General features: G+C 61.9%; 2 protein-coding genes across 10 annotated transcripts in view; one reads left to right on the forward strand and one right to left on the reverse strand.

The window, feature by feature from the left end:
* The window catches only part of KATNAL2 (katanin catalytic subunit A1 like 2), a 127,636-nt gene that overhangs the window by 85,371 nt on the left and 18,967 nt on the right, over positions 1 to 23,298 (reverse strand). The window lies entirely within an intron of this gene.
* Positions 20,749 to 21,617, forward strand: ELOA2 (elongin A2). Its single transcript, XM_070050029.1, has 2 exons — positions 20,749 to 21,506; positions 21,607 to 21,617. Exons 1-2 carry the CDS (start codon positions 20,759 to 20,761, stop codon positions 21,615 to 21,617), a joined length of 759 nt encoding a protein of 252 aa, XP_069906130.1. The 5' UTR covers positions 20,749 to 20,758.

A 23,298-nucleotide genomic window follows, 5' to 3' on the forward strand; every position in this document is an offset into this window, starting at 1 on the left:
GGCGGGCAGGAGCCACCGCACCAGCCCACCATGTCCTTTGAAGCATACATGACCTACGACCAACTGGAGAAGCAACAGAGCAAGGCGGGGAGACCTTGGGCCGCCGCCCTCCGAGGGAAAGGACCTCAGCGAGCAGAGCCCCCAAGCCGCGGTGCAGGTGCCGACTGGCTGCAGAAATGCCCTGAGGTGACCCACAGCCAGCAAGGGAAGCTGCAGCCGGCTGGGGCCCATGCGGCCGAGCTGCAAGACTCGGCCCCTGCCGCCGCGCCCAGCACCCACGCCAGGGATGGTCCCTCTCACCCACTGCCTTCCTGCCCACCCAGGACAAAAGCGCCCTCTGCCGCCCAGCAGGAGGAAGACGCTGCATTTTCGGGTCCCAGATTCCAGACCAAGATGCAAGTCTATGCAGGTGCCAGGCACGCAACCCGAGGGATGACGGAGAGCCCAATGTGCATCGCGGGACTGGAACCCATCGCGTCCCCCTCTGCTGGCAGAGGAGTCCCTCCTCACAGCCTCCCGGGACCTCTGCTGGAGCAGCACACGCCTGAAGAGCTGCAGCGTGTAGAGAGAGACAACCCCGAACTCCTGCAAGAAACGGATCCCTTATGGAAAAGGCACTGTCAGCGAGACTTCAAGGGGGAGAAACCGGCGGGGCAGGAGTCGTGGCGGCAGATGTACCTGCGCCTTCAGAGCGCCCGAGAGCGGCGCCTGCAAGCGCTCACGGCCGCCATCCGATCTACACACGCCAGCAAGCCCAAAGGCCGGCAGGCCAAGATGATCCGTTTCCACGGGATGCCCGGGCCTGCTGGGGATGCTCCCGGGAGGCAGGACGCGCTGCACACAGCAGGAGCCAGTGCCCCGCGTGCCCCGGGCCCCGCAGGAAGCGACCGGGCTCCTTCCTGCAGCAGCACCCAGCACAGCGACAGCAGCCTCTCTCCCCCTCCAGCGGACAGGCCAGCCCAGCCGGGCCCAAGCAAGAGACTTGCTCCCTGGGCGCCTGGGGGCACCACCAGAAAGCAGGCACCGCCTGGGGGCAGCACCAGAAAGCAGGCGCCCAAGAAAATCGCCCCTCTCATGGCTAAAAGCATCCGAGACTACAAGGCACTCTCCCGCAGGTGAACCCAGGACTCAGCGTGGACACAGAGTACGGCGAGTGGCGGAAGTCAAGGCAGTGTGCGTGGGGCCAGGAAACTCCCAAGAGAAACCACTTTCCATCAGTCAGTCAGTCAGTCGCTCTGGGGGAACAGTGGGTGGGCTCGGAATCCTGCCAAGTTCAAAGCCTCTCCTGGGATCCTGCCTGCCTGCGGGACACTTGGATTTGGAGGGTGGTATGCCTTAGATTCCCCAAGGTGATTGGGATCAACTGGCCTCGAGTTATTCACTGGTTGCTTTGTACAGCATGCAATGGTTGGAGTGAATGCGTATTCCTGGATTGGACATGGATGGACTAATAAAGACGTAAAGCACTCAACCTGGACCTCTGTGTGTGTTTCTGTGTGTGCGTTTCTGTGTATCTCACTCTGTGTGTGTGTGTGTGTGTGTGTGTGTGTCTGTGTGTCTGTGTGTGTGTGTGTGATTTCTCCTGAGAGTAGATTTGTCCTTCTCCTTCTTGGAAACAACCCCGGTCTCTCGAGCCCTGGCTGCTCCACTTTCGATGTGGATCCCTGCTAAAGACCTGGAAAAAGCTGCGGAGGGTGGCCCAAGGGTTTGGGTCCCTGCAGCGACATGGCACATCTGGAGGAAGTGCCCGGCTCCAGGCTTCAGCCTGCTCCAGGGCTAGCCACTGCAGCCAACGGGGGAGTGAACGACCAGAAGGAAGACCACTGGGTCTCTCCCCCTACCTGAACTCGGACGGCCAAATAAGGAAATTCTGAAGAAAGAAAGAAAGAAAGAAAGAAAGAAAGAAAGAAAGAAAGAAAGAAAGAAAGAAAGAAAGAAAGAAAGAAATTAAATAGAGAGAGAGAGAGAGAGGTGGAGGGGGAGTGGGGGGAAGGGAAGGAGAAGGCAGGAAGAAAAGAAAAAGTGTCCTGTATCTCTCTGCAGGGCAAGTTGCATTTTTCTGGTTCTGTCTCCTGATGACCCCTCCTGTTCCTCTTCTCTTGGTGCACCTGTGCTCCTGGAGCTCCTGAGGCATCTTTAGGCTCGCCTCTTGTCAAGGTCTTGTCTCCTACTCTCATCTTCTCGGGCATTTCCGGATCGCTGGATTTCCACTGTCCCAGTGTGGTGGGTCACCTGCTCCTGTTTCTTAGCACTTTCTCATCGGAGGCCAAGCTTGGCAAGAGCTGCATTAGACTGTTTTCTGGGATGGGTGTCGTGTTTTCGGGACACACATTCTGGCACAGGGGGTTAAGCTGCCGCTCGAGAGGCTGGGATCCCATCTCCAAGCCCCTGTCCAATCCCCGTTGCTCTGCTTGCGACCCAGCTTCCTACAGTGACGCCCGGGAAAGCGGCAGGACGTGGCCCAAGTCTTTGGCTTCCTGCCGCGCAGGGCGAGAGACTGCCAGGGAGTTTCTGGCTCCCGGCTGCCGTCCGCACCTGCCCTGGCCATTCTGGTTGCTCGCTGGGACCAGCCGGTGGAAGACCTCTGTCTTCTCTGTCACCGTCTGTCTGAGAAAGACAAGAAGCCTTGCCCAGAAGAACGAGGTGGGTGGTTTGCTGAAGCTGAGGGTTGGCTTCGCTCCACGTCAGCTGCACCCACTCCCAGCTTCTTCTCAGCTCCGGGAGAGAAGGGGGCATGGCGAGCGCCTTTCTTCTCGGGCGCGCTTTGCATGCCCTGAAGGCGCAGCCTTGCCGAGATCTCTGCTGAGGGCTCTGCTCTTCCATCCGCTTCCTCCACTCAGCCGGGCCCGAAGGAACCGGCCCCCCACGCCACGTGAGCGGAACACGGGCGGCTGTGCCGCTCGCGAGCTCGGGGCTCCCAGGTACCGGGTCCTGCTCGGCTTTGCGCCGGCACTAGACGCGCCTGCGCTTAGGATCAGCAACCCCCACGGAGGAATCCTAGAGCTCTTGCCTCCCACAGCCCCTTCCGCTTGTCTGCTCTGCCTTCTCCGTCCCTTGGGAAGGGCTTGGACCATCTCTGGGTTCCAATGGGATGCCAATGCCTCGGGCAGCAGCTGAACTCGCCGCCCCAGTTCTCTGGCCCTTCCTTGCCCAGCTTCACCACCTGAATCTCCCCCACCCCCACCCCGGTTCCCAACTCTGTCATCATCAGCAGCAGCAGCAGCAGCAGCAACATCGTAGGCTCCTCTCAGGTTCAGCCCCGTCCGTGTCCCACCCCCCAGTGGAGCGCCTTCTCTCATGATGACAAGTTCCAAGTCTATCCATCAGCCCGTAGGGGAAAACAGTGGATCCCGACATGTAGTGCCGTGTTCTGCTTCGCCCAGCGGGGGAGCCGGTCTGGTACCCATGGCATCCTCCCAGTTGAAAGCAGAGGGCTAAACCCCGTTTCAAACAGGAGCAGGGGAATGATGGGGTCTGGCTCAGGCTCTAGGACTAACGTTCAGGTCATCTGAGAGAAGAGAAGGAGCATCCCTTCCGTCAAGAAGAATGGCTCCGTGGCCCACTGTCTCCCACGATGGGATGGGATGGGATAGGGCAGGTCGGGGCAGGGCAGGGCGTGGCGGGGCGGGGCGGCGGACACCGGCCACGGGGCCGACTTGTGCCCTCAGGCGCTGATCCGGTGCACGGCACACCACACCACGGAGGCCCCTCCACGGAGGGGAGGCCCCAATGCCTTGGCTTCTATCCAAGGCTGCGACTCCAGGGGGGCCTGGGCTGTTGAGTTGCGGGGCGGGTTCCTGTCAGGGAGCCTCTCACTCTTCGGGGACTTGGCGCGCGTTTCCCCGACCACCCAGAGCCCCTTGCCGCATCTCCAAGGGGGAACCACAGAACTGCTGGAGCAGGACCCTGGGCAGGCTCGGCCTTCACGGTGGTCCCGACTTCGACTTGGAGGCCAATGGATCAATCAGGAGCGAGGAGGGCCTGGGGCAGTGGGCGGGGCAGCGCAGGGCCGGATGCCCTGGGCGTCAATCAGGGCGTGGCCCACCGGCGCCCGCAGGGGGTGGAGCCTAGGGCTAGTTCAGGCCAGGGTCTGCAGCCAGAGCGCTGGAGCCAGCAGGCACAGCGCACCACCTGCACCCGCGGCCCTGCCACCCGAGGGCCCAGGAGCAGGCCAGCCCAGCGGCGCTCAGCAAGACCCCGGCGCCCCGCAGCCAGCCAGCCAGCCGCTGCCCCGAGCCGGGCCACCCACAGCCATGGAGGCAGAATGGCCGCTGCAAGAGGTCAGGCGGCTGCACGCGCGCCTGGCCGCCAGCACCAAGCCCCGGAAGCTCCACAAGTATCTCAGGAGACTCTCGGCCCTGCCCATGACCGCCGACCTGCTGGCGCAGACCCGCGTGCGCAAGACCGTGAAGGCCTTGCGAAGATACGAGATGGTGGGCAGCGTGGCCAGGGACCTGGCGGCCCAGTGGAAGAAGCTGGCTCGCGCGCAGCCAAGCCCTGGGCGGGCCCAGCAAGACTCGCCACCCAGCCACTCGCGCAAGCGGCCCTGGGCTGCTCTTGACGACGACGACGACGACGAGGACGAGGTCGAGGACGACGAGGAGGACGAGGACGAGGACAACAACGAGGAGGAGGAGGAGGAGGAGGAGGACGACGACGACGACGAGGAGGAGAACGAGGAGGAGGAGGAGGACGACGACGAGGAGGAGGAGGAGGAGGAGCACGAGGAGGAGGAGGAGGAGCAAGCAGACCGAGGCGCCCCAGAACCCGGCACGGCCGTCGGCAGCCAGCCCGCCAAGCCTGCCCACGCACACAAAAGGCCCAGGAGGCTCTCCGAGCTCGAGCCGCGGACACTCGCGTCTCCTTGGCGCCCGCGCCAAGCCTTGCCGCGCTCTGGCCGCCCAGCCCAGGAGTCGGCGGACACTTCCACTTGGCACGAGGAGGACCCGGACCCTGCCCCTGCCCCTGCCGCGGGCCTCCGCCAGCCTGCAGAGGGACCCGCGAGGGCCCCGCACCGCGGCGCCAGCCCCCTGCCGCAAGAACACTGGGAAGAAGCCCAGGGCAAAGCGGCGCGGAGCCAAGGCCAGACCCACAAGTCGACCCCCAGGGAGAACGGCCCGCTGAGGGCCAAGGCAGGGGAGGCGCCTCCCGCCTCCCTCGGCCAGCTCTCCTCCCGCGAGGAACACGGCGCCAAGGGGAACCCCCCAGCCTCGGGGGGCCCGGCGGAGCAGGCCACAGGGCGCCCCCGCACTCCACTTTGGTCCCTCCCGCAGCTGGCTGCAGACGAGCTCGGCAAGGCCAAGCGCAAAGACCCGCGGGCAAGCCGGGCAGAAAAGACCCGGCAGCACCCCCAGAGCTGCCAGCTCCGAAGCGGGCCAGAAGACCCGCGGCCCGGGCTCCAAGACAACTCCAGCCACGTCGAGGCCGCACACGCCCACCTGGCAGCTCCTGCTTTGGCCAGCGCGTCCGCAGGCCTCCTCCCGCAGGCTGAGGCGCAACCCAGCGGCGGCGGCGGGCAGGAGCCACCGCACCAGCCCACCATGTCCTTTGAAGCATACATGACCTACGACCAACTGGAGAAGCAACAGAGCAAGGCGGGGAGACCTTGGGCCGCCGCCCTCCGAGGGAAAGGACCTCAGCGAGCAGAGCCCCCAAGCCGCGGTGCAGGTGCCGACTGGCTGCAGAAATGCCCTGAGGTGACCCACAGCCAGCAAGGGAAGCTGCAGCCGGCTGGGGCCCATGCGGCCGAGCTGCAAGACTCGGCCCCTGCCGCCGCGCCCAGCACCCACGCCAGGGATGGTCCCTCTCACCCACTGCCTTCCTGCCCACCCAGGACAAAAGCGCCCTCTGCCGCCCAGCAGGAGGAAGACGCTGCATTTTCGGGTCCCAGATTCCAGACCAAGATGCAAGTCGATGCAGGTGCCAGGCACGCAACCCGAGGGATGACGGAGAGCCCAATGTGCATCGCGGGACTGGAACCCATCGCGTCCCCCTCTGCTGGCAGAGGAGTCCCTCCTCACAGCCTCCCGGGACCTCTGCTGGAGCAGCACACGCCTGAAGAGCTGCAGCGTGTAGAGAGAGACAACCCCGAACTCCTGCAAGAAACGGATCCCTTATGGAAAAGGCACTGTCAGCGAGACTTCAAGGGGGAGAAACCGGCGGGGCAGGAGTCGTGGCGGCAGATGTACCTGCGCCTTCAGAGCGCCCGAGAGCGGCGCCTGCAAGCGCTCACGGCCGCCATCCGATCTACACACGCCAGCAAGCCCAAAGGCCGGCAGGCCAAGATGATCCGTTTCCACGGGATGCCCGGGCCTGCTGGGGATGCTCCCGGGAGGCAGGACGCGCTGCACACAGCAGGAGCCAGTGCCCCGCGTGCCCCGGGCCCCGCAGGAAGCGACCGGGCTCCTTCCTGCAGCAGCACCCAGCACAGCGACAGCAGCCTCTCTCCCCCTCCAGCGGACAGGCCAGCCCAGCCGGGCCCAAGCAAGAGACTTGCTCCCTGGGCGCCTGGGGGCACCACCAGAAAGCAGGCACCGCCTGGGGGCAGCACCAGAAAGCAGGCGCCCAAGAAAATCGCCCCTCTCATGGCTAAAAGCATCCGAGACTACAAGGCACTCTCCCGCAGGTGAACCCAGGACTCAGCGTGGACACAGAGTACGGCGAGTGGGGGAAGTCAAGGCAGTGTGCGTGGGGCCAGGAAACTCCCAAGAGAAACCACTTTCCGTCAGTCAGTCAGTCAGTCAGTCAGTCGCTCTGGGGGAACAGTGGGTGGGCTCGGAATCCTGCCAAGTTCCAAGCCTCTCCTGGGATCCTGCCTGCCTGCGGGACACTTGGATTCGGAGGGTGGCATGCCTTAGATTCCCCGAGGTGATTGGGATCAACTGGCCTCGAGTTATTCACTGGGTGCTTTGTACAGCATGCAATGGTTGGAGTGAATGGGTATTCCTGGATTGGACATGGATGGACTAATAAAGACGTAAAGCACTCAATCTGGACCTCTGTGTGTGTTTCTGTGTGTGCGTTTCTGTGTATCTCACTCTGTGTGTGTGTGTGTGTGTGTCTGTGTGTGTGTGTGTGTGTGATTTCTCCTGAGAGTAGATTTGTCCTTCTCCTTCTTGGAAACAACCCCGGTCTCTCGAGTCCTGGCTGCTCCACTTTCGATGTGGATCCCTGCTAAAGACCTGGAAAAAGCTGCGGAGGGTGGCCCAAGGGTTTGGGTCCCTGCAGCCACATGGCACATCTGGAGGAAGTGCCCGGCTCCAGGCTTCAGCCTGCTCCAGGGCTAGCCACTGCAGCCAACGGGGGAGTGAACGACCAGAAGGAAGACCACTGGGTCTCTCCCCCTACCTGAACTCGGACGTCCAAACAAATAAGGAAATTCGGAAGGAAGGAAGGAAGGAAGGAAGGAAGGAAGGAAGGAAGGAAGGAAGGAAGGAGAAAGAAAGAAAGAAAGAAAGAAAAGAGAGAGAGAGAGAGAGTGAGAGAGAGAGAGAGAGAGAGAGAGAGAGAGGTGGAGTGGAGGGAAGGGAAGGAGAAGGCAGGAAGGCAGGAAGAAAAGAAAAAGTGTCCTGTATCTCTCTCCAGGGCAAGTGGCATTTTTCTGGTTCTGTCTCCTGATGACCCCTCCTGTTCCTCTTCTCTTGGTGCACCTGTGCTCCTGGAGCTCCTGAGGCATCTTTAGGCTCGCCTCTTGTCAAGGTCTTGTCTCCTACTCTCATCTTCTCGGGCATTTCCGGATCGCTGGATTTCCACTGTCCCAGTGTGGTGGGTCACCTGCTCCTGTTTCTTAGCACTTTCTCATCGGAGGCCAAGCTTGGCAAGAGCTGGATTAGACTGTTTTCTGGGATGGGTGTCGTGTTTTCGGGACACACATTCTGGCACAGGGGGTTAAGCTGCCGCTCGAGAGGCTGGGATCCCATCTCCAAGCCCCTGTCCAATCCCCGTTGCTCTGCTTGCGACCCAGCTTCCTACAGTGACGCCCGGGAAAGCGGCAGGACGTGGCCCAAGTCTTTGGCTTCCTGCCGCGCAGGGCGAGAGACTCCCAGGGAGTTTCTGGCTCCCGGCTGCCGTCCGCACCTGCCCTGGCCATTCTGGTTGCTCGCTGGGACCAGCCGGTGGAAGACCTCTGTCTTCTCTGTCACCGTCTGTCTGAGAAAGACAAGAAGCCTTGCCCAGAAGAACGAGGTGGTTTGTTTGCTGAAGCTGAGGGTTGGCTTCGCTCCACGTCAGCTGCACCCACTCCCAGCTTCTTCTCAGCTCCGGGAGAGAAGGGGGCATGGCGAGCGCCTTTCTTCTCGGGCGCGCTTTGCATGCCCTGAAGGCGCAGCCTTGCCGAGATCTCTGCTGAGGGCTCTGCTCTTCCATCCGCTTCCTCCACTCAGCCGGGCCCGAAGGAACCGGCCCCCCACGCCACGTGAGCGGAACACGGGCGGCTGTGCCGCTCGCGAGCTCGGGGCTCCCAGGTACCGGGTCGTGCTCGGCGTTGCGCCGGCACTAGACGCGCCTGCGCTTAGGATCAGCAACCCCCACGGAGGAATCCTAGAGCTCTTGCCTCCCACAGCCCCTTCCGCTTGTCTGCTCTGCCTTCTCCGTCCCTTGGGAAGGGCTTGGACCATCTCTGGGTTCCAGTGGGATGCCAATGCCTCGGGCAGCAGCTGAACTCGCCGCCCCAGTTCTCTGGCCCTTCCTTGCCCAACTTCACCACCTGAATCTCCCCCACCCCCACCCCGGTTCCCAACTCTGTCATCAGCAGCAGCAGCAGCAGCAGCAACATCGTAGGCTCCTCTCAGGTTCAGCCCCGTCCGTGTCCCACCCCCCAGTGGAGCGCCTTCTCTCATGATGACAAGTTCCAAGTCTATCCATCAGCCCGTAGGGGAAAACAGTGGATCCCGACATGTAGTGCCGTGTTCTGCTTCGCCCAGCGGGGGAGCCGGTCTGGTACCCATGGCATCCTCCCAGTTGAAAGCAGAGGGCTAAACCCCCTTTCAAACAGGAGCAGGGGAATGATGGGGTCTGGCTCAGGCTCTAGGACTAACGTTCAGGTCATCTGAGAGAAGAGAAGGAGCATCCCTTCCGTCAAGAAGAATGGCTCCGTGGCCCACTGTCTCCCACGATGGGATGGGATGGGATAGGGCAGGTCGGGGCAGGGCGGGGCGGGGCGGCGGACACCGGCCACGGGGCCGACTTGTGCCCTCAGGCGCTGATCCGGTGCACGGCACACCACACCACGGAGGCCCCTCCACGGAGGGGAGGCCCCAATGCCTTGGCTTCTGTCCAAGGCTGCGACTCCAGGGGGGCCTGGGCTGTTGAGTTGCGGGGCGGGTTCCCGTCACGAAGCCTCTCACTCTTCGGGGACTTGGCGCGCGTTTCCCCGACCACCCAGAGCCCCTTGCCGCATCTCCAAGGGGGAACCACAGAGCTGCTGGAGCAGGACCCTGGGCAGGCTCGGCCTTCACGGTGGTCCCGACTTCGACTTGGAGGCCAATGGATCAATCAGGAGCGAGGAGGGCCTGGGGCAGTGGGCGGGGCAGCGCAGGGCCAGATGCCCTGGGCGTCAATCAGGGCGTGGCCCACCGGCGCCCGCAGGGGGTGGAGCCTAGGGCTAGTTAAGGCCAGGGTCTGCAGCCAGAGCGCTGGAGCCAGCAGGCACAGCGCACCACCTGCACCCGCGGCCCTGCCACCCGAGGGCCCAGGAGCAGGCCAGCCCAGCGGCGCTCAGCAAGACCCCGGCGCCCCGCAGCCAGCCAGCCAGCCGCTGCCCCGAGCCGGGCCACCCACAGCCATGGAGGCAGAATGGCCGCTGCAAGAGGTCAGGCGGCTGCACGCACGCCTGGCCGCCAGCACCAAGCCCCGGAAGCTCCACAAGTATCTCAGGAGACTCTCGGCCCTACCCATGACCGCCGACCTGCTGGCGCAGACCCGCGTGCGCAAGACCGTGAAGGCCTTGCGAAGATACGAGATGGTGGGCAGCGTGGCCAGGGACCTGGCGGCCCAGTGGAAGCAGCTGGCTCGTGCTCGCGCGCAGCCAAGCCCTGGGCGGGCCCAGCAAGACTCGCCACCCAGCCACTCGCGCAAGCGGCCCTGGGCTGCTCTTGACGACGACGACGACGACGACGACGACGACGAGGTCGAGGACGACGAGGAGGACGAGGACGAGGACAACGAGGAGGAGGAGGAGGAGGACGAGGAGGAGGAGGAGGAGGACGACGACGACGAGGAGGAGGAGGAGCACGAGGAGGAGGAGGAGGAGCAAGCAGACCGAGGCGCCCCAGAACCCGGCACGGCCGTCGGCAGCCAGCCCGCCAAGCCTGCCCACGCACACAAAAGGCCCAGGAGGCTCTCCGAGCTCGAGCCGCGGACACTCGCGTCTCCTTGGCGCCCGCGCCAAGCCTTGCCGCGCTCTGGCCGCCCAGCCCAGGAGTCGGCGGACACTTCCACTTGGCACGAGGAGGACCCGGACCCTGCCCCTGCAGCGGGCTTCCGCCAGCCTGCAGAGGGACCCGCGAGGGCCCCGCACTGCGGCGCCGGTCCCCTGCCGCAAGAACACTGGGAAGAAGCCCAGGGCAAAGCGGCGCGGAGCCAAGGCCAGACCCACAAGTCGACCCCCAGGGAGAACGGCCCGCTGAGGGCCAAGGCAGGGGAGGCGCCTCCCGCCTCCCTCGGCCAGCTCTCCTCCCGCGAGGAACACGGCGCCAAGGGGAACCCCCCAGCCTCGGGGGGCCCGGCGGAGCAGGCCACAGGGCGGCCCCGCACTCCACTTTGGTCCCTCCCGCAGCTGGCTGCAGACGAGCTCGGCAAGGCCAAGCGCAAAGACCCGCGGGCAAGCCGGGCAGAAAAGACCCGGCAGCACCCCCAGAGCAGCCAGCTCCGAAGCGGGCCAGAAGACCCGCGGCCCGGGCTCCAAGACAACTCCAGCCACGTCGAGGCCGCACACGCCCACCTGGCAGCTCCTGCTTTGGCCAGCGCGTCCGCAGGCCTCCTCCCGCAGGCTGAGGCGCAACCCAGCGGCGGCGGCGGGCAGGAGCCACCACACCAGCCCACCATGTCCTTTGAAGCATACATGACCTACGACCAACTGGAGAAGCAACAGAGCAAGGCGGGGAGACCTGGGGCCGCCGCCCTCCGAGGGAAAGGACCTCAGCGAGCAGAGCCCCCAAGCCGCGGTGCAGGAGCCGACTGGCTGCAGAAATGCCCTGAGGTGACCCACAGCCAGCAAGGGAAGCTGCAGCCGGCTGGGGCCCATCAGCCGAGCTGCAAGACTCGGCCCCTGCCGCCGCGCCCAGCACCCACGCCAGGGATGGTCCCTCTCACCCACTGCCTTCCTGCCCACCCAGGACAAAAGCGCCCTCTGCCGCCCAGCAGGAGGAAGACGCTGCATTTTCGGGTCCCAGATTCCAGACCAAGATGCGAGTCTATGCAGGTGCCAGGCACGCAACCCGAGGGATGACGGAGAGCCCAATGTGCATCGCGGGACTGGAACCCATCGCGTCCCCCTCTGCTGGCAGAGGAGTCCCTCCTCACAGCCTCCCGGGACCTCTGCTGGAGCAGCACACGCCTGAAGGGCTGCAGCGTGTAGAGAGAGACAACCCCGAACTCCTGCAAGAAACAGATCCCTTATGGAAAAGGCACTGTCAGCGAGACTTCAAGGGGGAGAAACCGGCGGGGTTGCAGATGTACCTGCGCCTTCAGAGCGCCCGAGAGCGGCGCCTGCAAGCGCTCACGGCCGCCATCCGATCTACACACGCCAGCAAGCCCAAAGGCCGGCAGGCCAAGATGATCCGTTTCCACGGGATGCCCGGGCCTGCTGGGGATGCTCCCGGGAGGCAGGACGCGCTGCACACAGCAGGAGCCAGTGCCCCGCGTGCCCCGGGCCCCGCAGGAAGCGACCGGGCTCCTTCCTGCAGCAGCACCCAGCACAGCGACAGCAGCCTCTCTCCCCCTCCAGCGGACAGGCCAGCCCAGCCGGGCCCAAGCAAGAGACTTGCTCCCTGGGCGCCTGGGGGCACCACCAGAAAGCAGGCACCGCCTGGGGGCAGCACCAGAAAGCAGGCGCCCAAGAAAATCGCCCCTCTCATGGCTAAAAGCATCCGAGACTACAAGGCACTCTCCCGCAGGTGAACCCAGGACTCAGCATGGACACAGAGTACCGCGAGTGGGGGAAGTCAAGGCAGTGTGCGTGGGGCCAGGAAACTCCCAAGAGAAACCACTTTCCGTCAGGCAGTCAGTCAGTCAGTCAGTCGCTCTGGGGGAACAGTGGGTGGGCTCGGAATCCTGCCAAGTTCAAAGCCTCTCCTGGGATCCTGCCTGCCTGCAGGACACTTGGATTCGGAGGGTGGCATGCCTTAGATTCCCCGAGGTGATTGGGATCAACTGGCCTCGAGTTATTCACTGGTTGCTTTGTACAGCATGCAATGGTTGGAGTGAATGCGTATTCCTGGATTGGACATGGATGGACTAATAAAGACGTAAAGCACTCAACCTGGACCTCTGTGTGTGTTTCTGTGTGTGCGTTTCTGTGTATCTCACTCTGTGTGTGTGTGTGTGTGTGTGTGTCTGTGTGTGTGTGTGTGATTTCTCCTGAGAGTAGATTTGTCCTTCTCCTTCTTGGAAACAACCCCGGTCTCTCGAGTCCTGGCTGCTCCACTTTCGATGTGGATCCCTGCTAAAGACCTGGAAAAAGCTGCGGAGGGTGGCCCAAGGGTTTGGGTCCCTGCAGCCACATGGCACATCTGGAGGAAGTGCCCGGCTCCAGGCTTCAGCCTGCTCCAGGGCTAGCCACTGCAGCCAACGGGGGAGTGAACGACCAGAAGGAAGACCACTGGGTCTCTCCCCCTACCTGAACTCGGACGGCCAAACAAATAAGGAAATTCTGAAGGAAGGAAGGAAGGAAGGATGGAAGGAAGGAAGGAAGGAAGGAGAAAGAAAGAAAGAAAAGAGAGAAAGAGAGTGAGAGAGAGAGAGAGAGAGAGAGAGGTGGAGGGGGAGTGGGGGGAAGGGAAGGAGAAGGCAGGAAGGCAGGAAGGCAGGAAGAAAAGAAAAAGTGTCCTGTATCTCTCTGCAGGGCAAGTTGCATTTTTCTGGTTCTGTGTCCTGATGACCCCTCCTGTTCCTCTTCTCTTGGTGCACCTGTGCTCCTGGAGCTCCTGAGGCATCTTTAGGCTCGCCTCTTGTCAAGGTCTTGTCTCCTACTCTCATCTTCTCGGGCATTTCCGGATCGATGGATTTCCACTGTCCCAGTGTGGTGGGTCACCTGCTCCTGTTTCTTAGCACTTTCTCATCGGAGGCCAAGCTTGGCAAGAGCTGCATTAGACTGTTTTCTGGGATGGGTGTCGTGTTTTCGGGACACACATTCTGGCACAGGGGGTTAAGCTGCCGCTCGAGAGGCTGGGATCCCATCTCCAAGCCCCTGTCCAATCCCCGTTGCTCTGCTTGCGACCCAGCTTCCTACAGTGAGGCCAGGGAAAGCGGCAGGATGTGGCCCAAGTCTTTGGCTTCCTGCCGCGCAGGGCGAGAGACTCCCAGGGAGTTTCTGGCTCCCGGCTGCCGTCCGCACCTGCCCTGGCCATTCTGGTTGCTCGCTGGGACCAGCCGGTGGAAGACCTCTGTCTTCTCTGTCACCGTCTGTCTGAGAAAGACAAGAAGCCTTGCCAAGAAGAACGAGGTGGTTTGTTTGCTGAAGCTGAGGGTTGGCTTCGCTCCACGTCAGCTGCACCCACTCCCAGCTTCTTCTCAGCTCCGGGAGAGAAGGGGGCATGGGGAGCGGCCTTTCTTCTCGGGCTCGCTTTGCATGCTCTGAAGGCGCAGCCTTGCCGAGATCTCTGCTGAGGGCTCTGCTCTTCCATCCGCTTCCTCCACTCAGCCGGGTCCGAAGGAACCGGCCCCCCACGCCACGTGAGCGGAACACGGGCGGCTGTGCCGCTCGCGAGCTCGGGGCTCCCAGGTACCGGGTCGTGCTCGGCTTTGCGCCGGCACTTGACGCGCCTGCGCTTAGGATCAGCAACCCCCACGGAGGAATCCTAGAGCTCTTGCCTCCCACAGCCCCTTCCGCTTGTCTGCTCTGCCTTCTCCGTCCCTTGGGAAGGGCTTGGACCATCTCTGGGTTCCAGTGGGATGCCAATGCCTCAGGCAGCAGCTGAACTCGCCGCCCCAGTTCTCTGGCCCTTCCTTGCCCAACTTCACCACCTGAATCTCCCCCACCCCCACCCCGGTTCCCAACTCTGTCATCATCATCAGCAGCAGCAGCAGCAGCAGCAGCAGCAGCATCGTAGGCTCCTCTCAGGTTCAGCCCCGTCCGTGTCCCACCCCCCAGTGGAGCGCCTTCTCTCATGATGACAAGTTCCAAGTCTATCCATCAGCCCGTAGGGGAAAACAGTGGATCCCGACATGTAGTGCCGTGTTCTGCTTCGCCCAGCGGGGGAGCCGGTCTGGTACCCATGGCATCCTCCCAGTTGAAAGCAGAGGGCTAAACCCCCTTTCAAACAGGAGCAGGGGAATGATGGGGTCTGGCTCAGGCTCTAGGACTAACGTTCAGGTCATCTGAGAGAAGAGAAGGAGCATCCCTTCCGTCAAGAAGAATGGCTCCGTGGCCCACTGTCTCCCACGATGGGATGGGATGGGATAGGGCAGGTCGGGGCAGGGCAGGGCGTGGCGGGGCGGGGCGGCGGACACCGGCCACGGGGCCGACTTGTGCCCTCAGGCGCTGATCCGGTGCACGGCACACCACACCACGGAGGCCCCTCCACGGAGGGGAGGCCCCAATGCCTTGGCTTCTATCCAAGGCTGCGACTCCAGGGGGGCCTGGGCTGTTGAGTTTCGGGGCGGGTTCCTGTCAGGGAGCCTCTCACTCTTCGGGGACTTGGCGCGCGTTTCCCCGACCACCCAGAGCCCCTTGCCGCATCTCCAAGGGGGAACCACAGAACTGCTGGAGCAGGACCCTGGGCAGGCTCGGCCTTCACGGTGGTCCCGACTTGGACTTGGAGGCCAATGGATCAATCAGGAGCGAGGAGGGCCTGGGGCAGTGGGCGGGGCAGCGCAGGGCCAGATGCCCTGGGCGTCAATCAGGGCGTGGCCCACCGGCGCCCGCAGGGGGTGGAGCCTAGGGCTAGTTAAGGCCAGGGTCTGCAGCCAGAGCGCTGGAGCCAGCAGGCACAGCGCACCACCTGCACCCGCGGCCCTGCCACCCGAGGGCCCAGGAGCAGGCCAGCCCAGTGGCGCTCAGCAAGACCCCGGCGCCCCGCAGCCAGCCAGCCGCTGCCCCGAGCCGGGCCACCCACAGCCATGGAGGCAGAATGGCCGCTGCAAGAGGTCAGGCGGCTGCACGCACGCCTGGCCGCCAGCACCAAGCCCCGGAAGCTCCACAAGTATCTCAGGAGACTCTCGGCCCTGCCCATGACCGCCGACCTGCTGGCGCAGACCCGCGTGCGCAAGACCGTGAAGGCCTTGCGAAGATACGAGATGGTGGGCAGCGTGGCCAGGGACCTGGCAGCCCAGTGGAAGCAGCTGGCTCGTGCTCGCGCGCAGCCAAGCCCTGGGCGGGCCCAGCAAGACTCGCCACCCAGCCACTCGCGCAAGCGGCCCTGGGCTGCTCTTGACGACGACGACGAGGACGACGAGGTCGAGGACGACGAGGACGACGAGGACGAGGACAACGAGGAGGAGGAGGACGAGGAGGAGGAGGAGGAGGACGACGAGGAGGAGAACGAGGAGGAGGAGGAGGAGGACGACGACGACGAGGAGGAGGAGGAGGAGGAGCACGAGGAGGAGGAGGAGGGGCAAGCAGACCGAGGCGCCCCAGAACCCGGCACGGCCGTCGGCAGCCAGCCCGCCAAGCCTGCCCACGCACACAAAAGGCCCAGGAGGCTCTCCGAGCTCGAGCCGCGCACACGCGCGTCTCCTTGGCGCCCGCGCCAAGCCTTGCCGCGCTCTGGCCGCCCAGCCCAGGAGTCGGCGGACACTTCCACTTGGCACGAGGAGGACCCGGACCCTGCCCCTGCCGCGGGCCTCCGCCAGCCTGCAGAGGGACCCGCGAGGGCCCCGCACCACGGCGCCAGCCCCCTGCCGGAAGAACACTGGGAAGAAGCCCAGGGCAAAGCGGCGCGGAGCCAAGGCCAGACCCACAAGTCGACCCCCAGGGAGAACGGCCCGCTGAGGGCCAAGGCAGGGGAGGCGCCTCCCGCCTCCCTCGGCCAGCTCTCCTCCCGGGAGGAACACGGCGCCAAGGGAAACCCCCCAGCCTCGGGGGGCCCGGCGGAGCAGGCCACAGGGCGGCCCCGCACTCCACTTTGGTCCCTCCCGCAGCTGGCTGCAGACGAGCTCGGCAAGGCCAAGCGCAAAGACCCGCGGGCAAGCCGGGCAGAAAAGACCCGGCAGCACCCCCAGAGCTGCCAGCTCCGAAGCGGGCCAGAAGACCCGCGGCCCGGGCTCCAAGACAACTCCAGCCACGTCGAGGCCGCACACGCCCACCTGGCAGCTCCTGCTTTGGCCAGCGCGGCCGGAGGCCTCCTCCCGCAGGCTGAGGCGCAACCCAGCGGCGGCGGCGGGCAGGAGCCACCGCACCAGCCCACCATGTCCTTTGAAGCATACATGACCTACGACCAACTGGAGAAGCAACAGAGCAAGGCGGGGAGACCTTGGGCCGCCGCCCTCCGAGGGAAAGGACCTCAGCGAGCAGAGCCCCCAAGCCGCGGTGCAGGTGCCGACTGGCTGCAGAAATGCCCTGAGGTGACCCACAGCCAGCAAGGGAAGCTGCAGCCGGCTGGGGCCCATGCGGCCGAGCTGCAAGACTCGGCCCCTGCCGCCGCGCCCAGCACCCACGCCAGGGATGGTCCCTCTCACCCACTGCCTTCCTGCCCACCCAGGACAAAAGCGCCCTCTGCCGCCCAGCAGGAGGAAGACGCTGCATTTTCGGGTCCCAGATTCCAGACCAAGAAGCAAGTCTATGCAGGTGCCAGGCACGCAACCCGAGGGATGACGGAGAGCCCAATGTGCATCGCGGGACTGGAACCCATCGCGTCCCCCTCTGCTGGCAGAGGAGTCCCTCCTCACAGCCTCCCGGGACCTCTGCTGGAGCAGCACACGCCTGAAGAGCTGCAGCGTGTAGAGAGAGACAACCCCGAACTCCTGCAAGAAACGGATCCCTTATGGAAAAGGCACTGTCAGCGAGACTTCAAGGGGGAGAAACCGGCGGGGCAGGAGTCGTGGCGGCAGATGTACCTGCGCCTTCAGAGCGCCCGAGAGCGGCGCCTGCAAGCGCTCACGGCCGCCATCCGATCTACACACGCCAGCAAGCCCAAAGGCCGGCAGGCCAAGATGATCCGTTTCCACGGGATGCCCGGGCCTGCTGGGGATGCTCCCGGGAGGCAGGACGCGCTGCACACAGCAGGAGCCAGTGCCCCGCGTGCCCCGGGCCCCGCAGGAAGCGACCGGGCTCCTTCCTGCAGCAGCACCCAGCACAGCGACAGCAGCCTCTCTCCCCCTCCAGCGGACAGGCCAGCCCAGCCGGGCCCAAGCAAGAGACTTGCTCCCTGGGCGCCTGGGGGCACCACCAGAAAGCAGGCACCGCCTGGGGGCAGCACCAGAAAGCAGGCGCCCAAGAAAATCGCCCCTCTCATGGCTAAAAGCATCCGAGACTACAAGGCACTCTCCCGCAGGTGAACCCAGGACTCAGCGTGGACACAGAGTACGGCGAGTGGCGGAAGTCAAGGCAGTGTGCGTGGGGCCAGGAAACTCCCAAGAGAAACCACTTTCCATCAGTCAGTCAGTCAGTCGCTCTGGGGGAACAGTGGGTGGGCTCGGAATCCTGCCAAGTTCAAAGCCTCTCCTGGGATCCTGCCTGCCTGCGGGACACTTGGATTTGGAGGGTGGTATGCCTTAGATTCCCCAAGGTGATTGGGATCAACTGGCCTCGAGTTATTCACTGGTTGCTTTGTACAGCATGCAATGGTTGGAGTGAATGCGTATTCCTGGATTGGACATGGATGGACTAATAAAGACGTAAAGCACTCAACCTGGACCTCTGTGTGTGTTTCTGTGTGTGCGTTTCTGTGTATCTCACTCTGTGTGTGTGTGTGTGTGTGTGTGTGTGTCTGTGTGTCTGTGTGTGTGTGTGTGATTTCTCCTGAGAGTAGATTTGTCCTTCTCCTTCTTGGAAACAACCCCGGTCTCTCGAGCCCTGGCTGCTCCACTTTCGATGTGGATCCCTGCTAAAGACCTGGAAAAAGCTGCGGAGGGTGGCCCAAGGGTTTGGGTCCCTGCAGCGACATGGCACATCTGGAGGAAGTGCCCGGCTCCAGGCTTCAGCCTGCTCCAGGGCTAGCCACTGCAGCCAACGGGGGAGTGAACGACCAGAAGGAAGACCACTGGGTCTCTCCCCCTACCTGAACTCGGACGGCCAAATAAGGAAATTCTGAAGAAAGAAAGAAAGAAAGAAAGAAAGAAAGAAAGAAAGAAAGAAAGAAAGAAAGAAAGAAATTAAATAGAGAGAGAGAGAGAGAGGTGGAGGGGGAGTGGGGGGAAGGGAAGGAGAAGGCAGGAAGAAAAGAAAAAGTGTCCTGTATCTCTCTGCAGGGCAAGTTGCATTTTTCTGGTTCTGTCTCCTGATGACCCCTCCTGTTCCTCTTCTCTTGGTGCACCTGTGCTCCTGGAGCTCCTGAGGCATCTTTAGGCTCGCCTCTTGTCAAGGTCTTGTCTCCTACTCTCATCTTCTCGGGCATTTCCGGATCGCTGGATTTCCACTGTCCCAGTGTGGTGGGTCACCTGCTCCTGTTTCTTAGCACTTTCTCATCGGAGGCCAAGCTTGGCAAGAGCTGCATTAGACTGTTTTCTGGGATGGGTGTCGTGTTTTCGGGACACACATTCTGGCACAGGGGGTTAAGCTGCCGCTCGAGAGGCTGGGATCCCATCTCCAAGCCCCTGTCCAATCCCCGTTGCTCTGCTTGCGACCCAGCTTCCTACAGTGACGCCCGGGAAAGCGGCAGGACGTGGCCCAAGTCTTTGGCTTCCTGCCGCGCAGGGCGAGAGACTCCCAGGGAGTTTCTGGCTCCCGGCTGCCGTCCGCACCTGCCCTGGCCATTCTGGTTGCTCGCTGGGACCAGCCGGTGGAAGACCTCTGTCTTCTCTGTCACCGTCTGTCTGAGAAAGACAAGAAGCCTTGCCCAGAAGAACGAGGTGGTTTGTTTGCTGAAGCTGAGGGTTGGCTTCGCTCCACGTCAGCTGCACCCACTCCCAGCTTCTTCTCAGCTCCGGGAGAGAAGGGGGCATGGCGAGCGCCTTTCTTCTCGGGCGCGCTTTGCATGCCCTGAAGGCGCAGCCTTGCCGAGATCTCTGCTGAGGGCTCTGCTCTTCCATCCGCTTCCTCCACTCAGCCGGGTCCGAAGGAACCGGCCCCCCACGCCACGTGAGCGGAACACGGGCGGCTGTGCCGCTCGCGAGCTCGGGGCTCCCAGGTACCGGGTCGTGCTCGGCGTTGCGCCGGCACTAGACGCGCCTGCGCTTAGGATCAGCAACCCCCACGCAGGAATCCTAGAGCTCTTGCCTCCCACAGCCCCTTCCGCTTGTCTGCTCTGCCTTCTCCGTCCCTTGGGAAGGGCTTGGACCATCTCTGGGTTCCAATGGGATGCCAATGCCTCGGGCAGCAGCTGAACTCGCCGCCCCAGTTCTCTGGCCCTTCCTTGCCCAACTTCACCACCTGAATCTCCCCCACCCCCACCCCGGTTCCCAACTCTGTCATCATCATCAGCAGCAGCAGCAGCAGCAACATCGTAGGCTCCTCTCAGGTTCAGCCCCGTCCGTGTCCCACCCCCCAGTGGAGCGCCTTCTCTCATGATGACAAGTTCCAAGTCTATCCATCAGCCCGTAGGGGAAAACAGTGGATCCCGACATGTAGTGCCGTGTTCTGCTTCGCCCAGCGGGGGAGCCGGTCTGGTACCCATGGCATCCTCCCAGTTGAAAGCAGAGGGCTAAACCCCCTTTCAAACAGGAGCAGGGGAATGATGGGGTCTGGCTCCGGTTCTAGGACTAACGTTCAGGTCATCTGAGAGAAGAGAAGGAGCATCCCTTCCATCAAGAAGAATGGCTCCGTGGCCCACTGTCTCCCACGATGGGATGGGATAGGGCAGGTCGGGGCAGGGCGGGGCGGGGCGGCGGACACCGGCCACGGGGCCGACTTGTGCCCTCAGGCGCTGATCCGGTGCACGGCACACCACACCACGGAGGCCCCTCCACGGAGGGGAGGCCCCAATGCCTTGGCTTCTATCCAAGGCTGCGACTCCAGGGGGGCCTGGGCTGTTGAGTTTCGGGGCGGGTTCCTGTCAGGGAGCCTCTCACTCTTCGGGGACTTGGCGCGCGTTTCCCCGACCACCCAGAGCCCCTTGCCGCATCTCCAAGGGGGAACCACAGAACTGCTGGAGCAGGACCCTGGGCAGGCTCGGCCTTCACGGTGGTCCCGACTTCGACTTGGAGGCCAATGGATCAATCAGGAGCGAGGAGGGCCTGGGGCAGTGGGCGGGGCAGCGCAGGGCGGATGCCCTGGGCGTCAATCAGGGCGTGGCCCACCGGCGCCCGCAGGGGGTGGAGCCTAGGGCTAGTTCAGGCCAGGGTCTGCAGCCAGAGCGCTGGAGCCAGCAGGCACAGCGCACCACCTGCACCCGCGGCCCTGCCACCCGAGGGCCCAGGAGCAGGCCAGCCCAGCGGCGCTCAGCAAGACCCCGGCGCCCCGCAGCCAGCCAGCCAGCCGCTGCCCCGAGCCGGGCCACCCACAGCCATGGAGGCAGAATGGCCGCTGCAAGAGGTCAGGCGGCTGCACGCACGCCTGGCCGCCAGCACCAAGCCCCGGAAGCTCCACAAGTATCTCAGGAGACTCTCGGCCCTGCCCATGACCGCCGACCTGCTGGCGCAGACCCGCGTGCGCAAGACCGTGAAGGCCTTGCGAAGATACGAGATGGTGGGCAGCGTGGCCAGGGACCTGGCGGCCCAGTGGAAGAAGCTGGCTCGCGCGCAGCCAAGCCCTGGGCGGGCCCAGCAAGACTCGCCACCCAGCCACTCGCGCAAGCGGCCCTGGGCTGCTCTTGACGACGACGACGAGGACGACGAGGTCGAGGACGACGAGGAGGACGAGGACGAGGACAACAACGAGGAGGAGAAGGAGGAGGACGAGGACGACGAGGAGGAGAACGAGGAGGAGGAGGACGACGACGAGGAGGAGGAGGAGGAGGAGCACGAGGAGGAGGAGGAGGAGCAAGCAGACCGAGGCGCCCCAGAACCCGGCACGGCCGTCGGCAGCCAGCCCGCCAAGCCTGTCCACGCACACAAAAGGCCCAGGAGGCTCTCCGAGCTCGAGCCGCGGACACTCGCGTCTCCTTGGCGCCCGCGCCAAGCCTTGCCGCGCTCTGGCCGCCCAGCCCAGGAGTTGGCGGACACTTCCACTTGGCACGAGGAGGACCCGGACCCTGCCCCTGCCGCGGGCCTCCGCCAGCCTGCGGAGGGACCCAATATCTTCGCTCTGTCCAAGTGTGTGACCCCACGGGGGAGTGGGCTGTTCAGTTTTGAAGGTGGTTCCTGTCACCTGTTATTCTTAGGGTTTTGGCAGTCTTTTGTTGTATGTCAATCTAGATACTTTCTAGGGGGATTTTTTCTATTCATTCATGTCATCATATGCAATGACTTAACTACTTTCTATGTTTATCCAGTGTGTTTTTCAAGTAAAAGCCTGCACCTGGTGCCAGCCTTTGGTACCCTGGGTAAAGCTACTTCCTTATTTGCTGGCTTTCCATATATTCACCAGTTCAAACCTAAACCACCCTGAAAAAGCATGGTTAGAAATATATCAGGGTGATGAGATTTACAGTTTTGGTATTTAAATGAAGAACTAACAAAATTTATTTTTTAGAAAAGAAATGCCATAAGGATATTGTAATAAATCCCTGTTACTCGCATGGATGGAGACATGAGAGGTGGGGAATGGTATGGCTGAGTAAGGCTGGGGAGCGGAGGGGTATGAGGAGGGGTCTCTGTGAGTACCAATGTGGCATTAGCGTAGTGTTCCAGTTTACTGCTGAGTCTCCCTCTCTTCCCTGTCTTCATTCTTCCAGGCTGGGGAAGAATGTGGTTCAACAAACAGCCACAGCATTTTAAAAGACAGACATAAGGCTGCAGCAGCGGTCAGTAGTGAAATGGTTAATCTGCCTTGTGTAAGAGCCAAGCACTTAAAACATAATAGTTACTTAAAATTCAGCTTAGCTTTATGGTGATTTAGAGTTTGTTTAATTAGTATTTAGAACAGCACATTGTGTATAGCTATTGGTATTTCAATAGATGCTTAAATGTTTTTAACATTTAAAGTTTAATAAGCTTCAGTTCTTTGAAGAAAAACACTGATGTAATTAAATTTTCAATTACTCTAGTTTTTTTTAGGGGCCCAAACAATTAATAAAAGCTAAGGCATTTAGCTATGCTCATTTTAAAAACTAGTCAACCGCCTCATTATTTGGCTAACCCTTACACTAGGTATCATTTAATATAAAATGATCACCTGGGCAGAGTAGCAACTTTTCTGAAGTCCATATAATGACTTGGAGAATAAATAAAAGTAACTTTGTTTTATGATGATTTTGTGTGTACACATGAAGGTGTGGATAAAGTAAGGCTTTCTAAAAAACACCCCTATGCATTGATACTAAATATTATTTGGTTTTGATTGTGTGATCAAATTAGAACACTGAAGTCAGGGCTGGCACTGTGGCAGATTGGGTAAAGCCACCGCCTGCAGTGCTGGCATCCCATATGGGCACCAGTTCGAGTCTGAGCTGCTCCACTTCTCATCCAGCTCTCTGCTATGGCCTGGGAAAGCAGTAGAAGATGGCCTAAGTCCTTGGGCCCCTGCACCTGCATAGGAAACCAGGAAGAAGTTCCTGGCTCCTGGCTTCGGATCGGTGCAGCTCCAGCCATTATGGCCAATTGGGGAGTGAACCAGTGGATGAAAGACTCTGTCTCTGTCTCTGTCTCTCTGCCTCTCCTTCTCTCTGTAACTCTGCCTTTCAAATAAATAAATAAATCTAAAAAAAAAAAACAAAAACAAACAAACAAAAAAAAAACAAACAAACAAAAAAAACACTGAGACCATTGCTCCTCATAGCTTGCTTAGCTTTAGGGCATTTTAGAGGATTCTGGCATTCAGGTTGAAAAAAGGAAATAGCAGAGGTAAACAGATTAGATAGTCTCACCTTAATAAAACACTAAATTATAAGTAGAATAAGTAAAAATTCTCCATTCTTACAACTTTGCTACTCAAAGATCAGCATCGGC

This window comes from Oryctolagus cuniculus, chromosome 10, assembly GCF_964237555.1.
Source record: "Oryctolagus cuniculus chromosome 10, mOryCun1.1, whole genome shotgun sequence".
NCBI classification, from domain to species: domain Eukaryota; kingdom Metazoa; phylum Chordata; class Mammalia; order Lagomorpha; family Leporidae; genus Oryctolagus; species Oryctolagus cuniculus.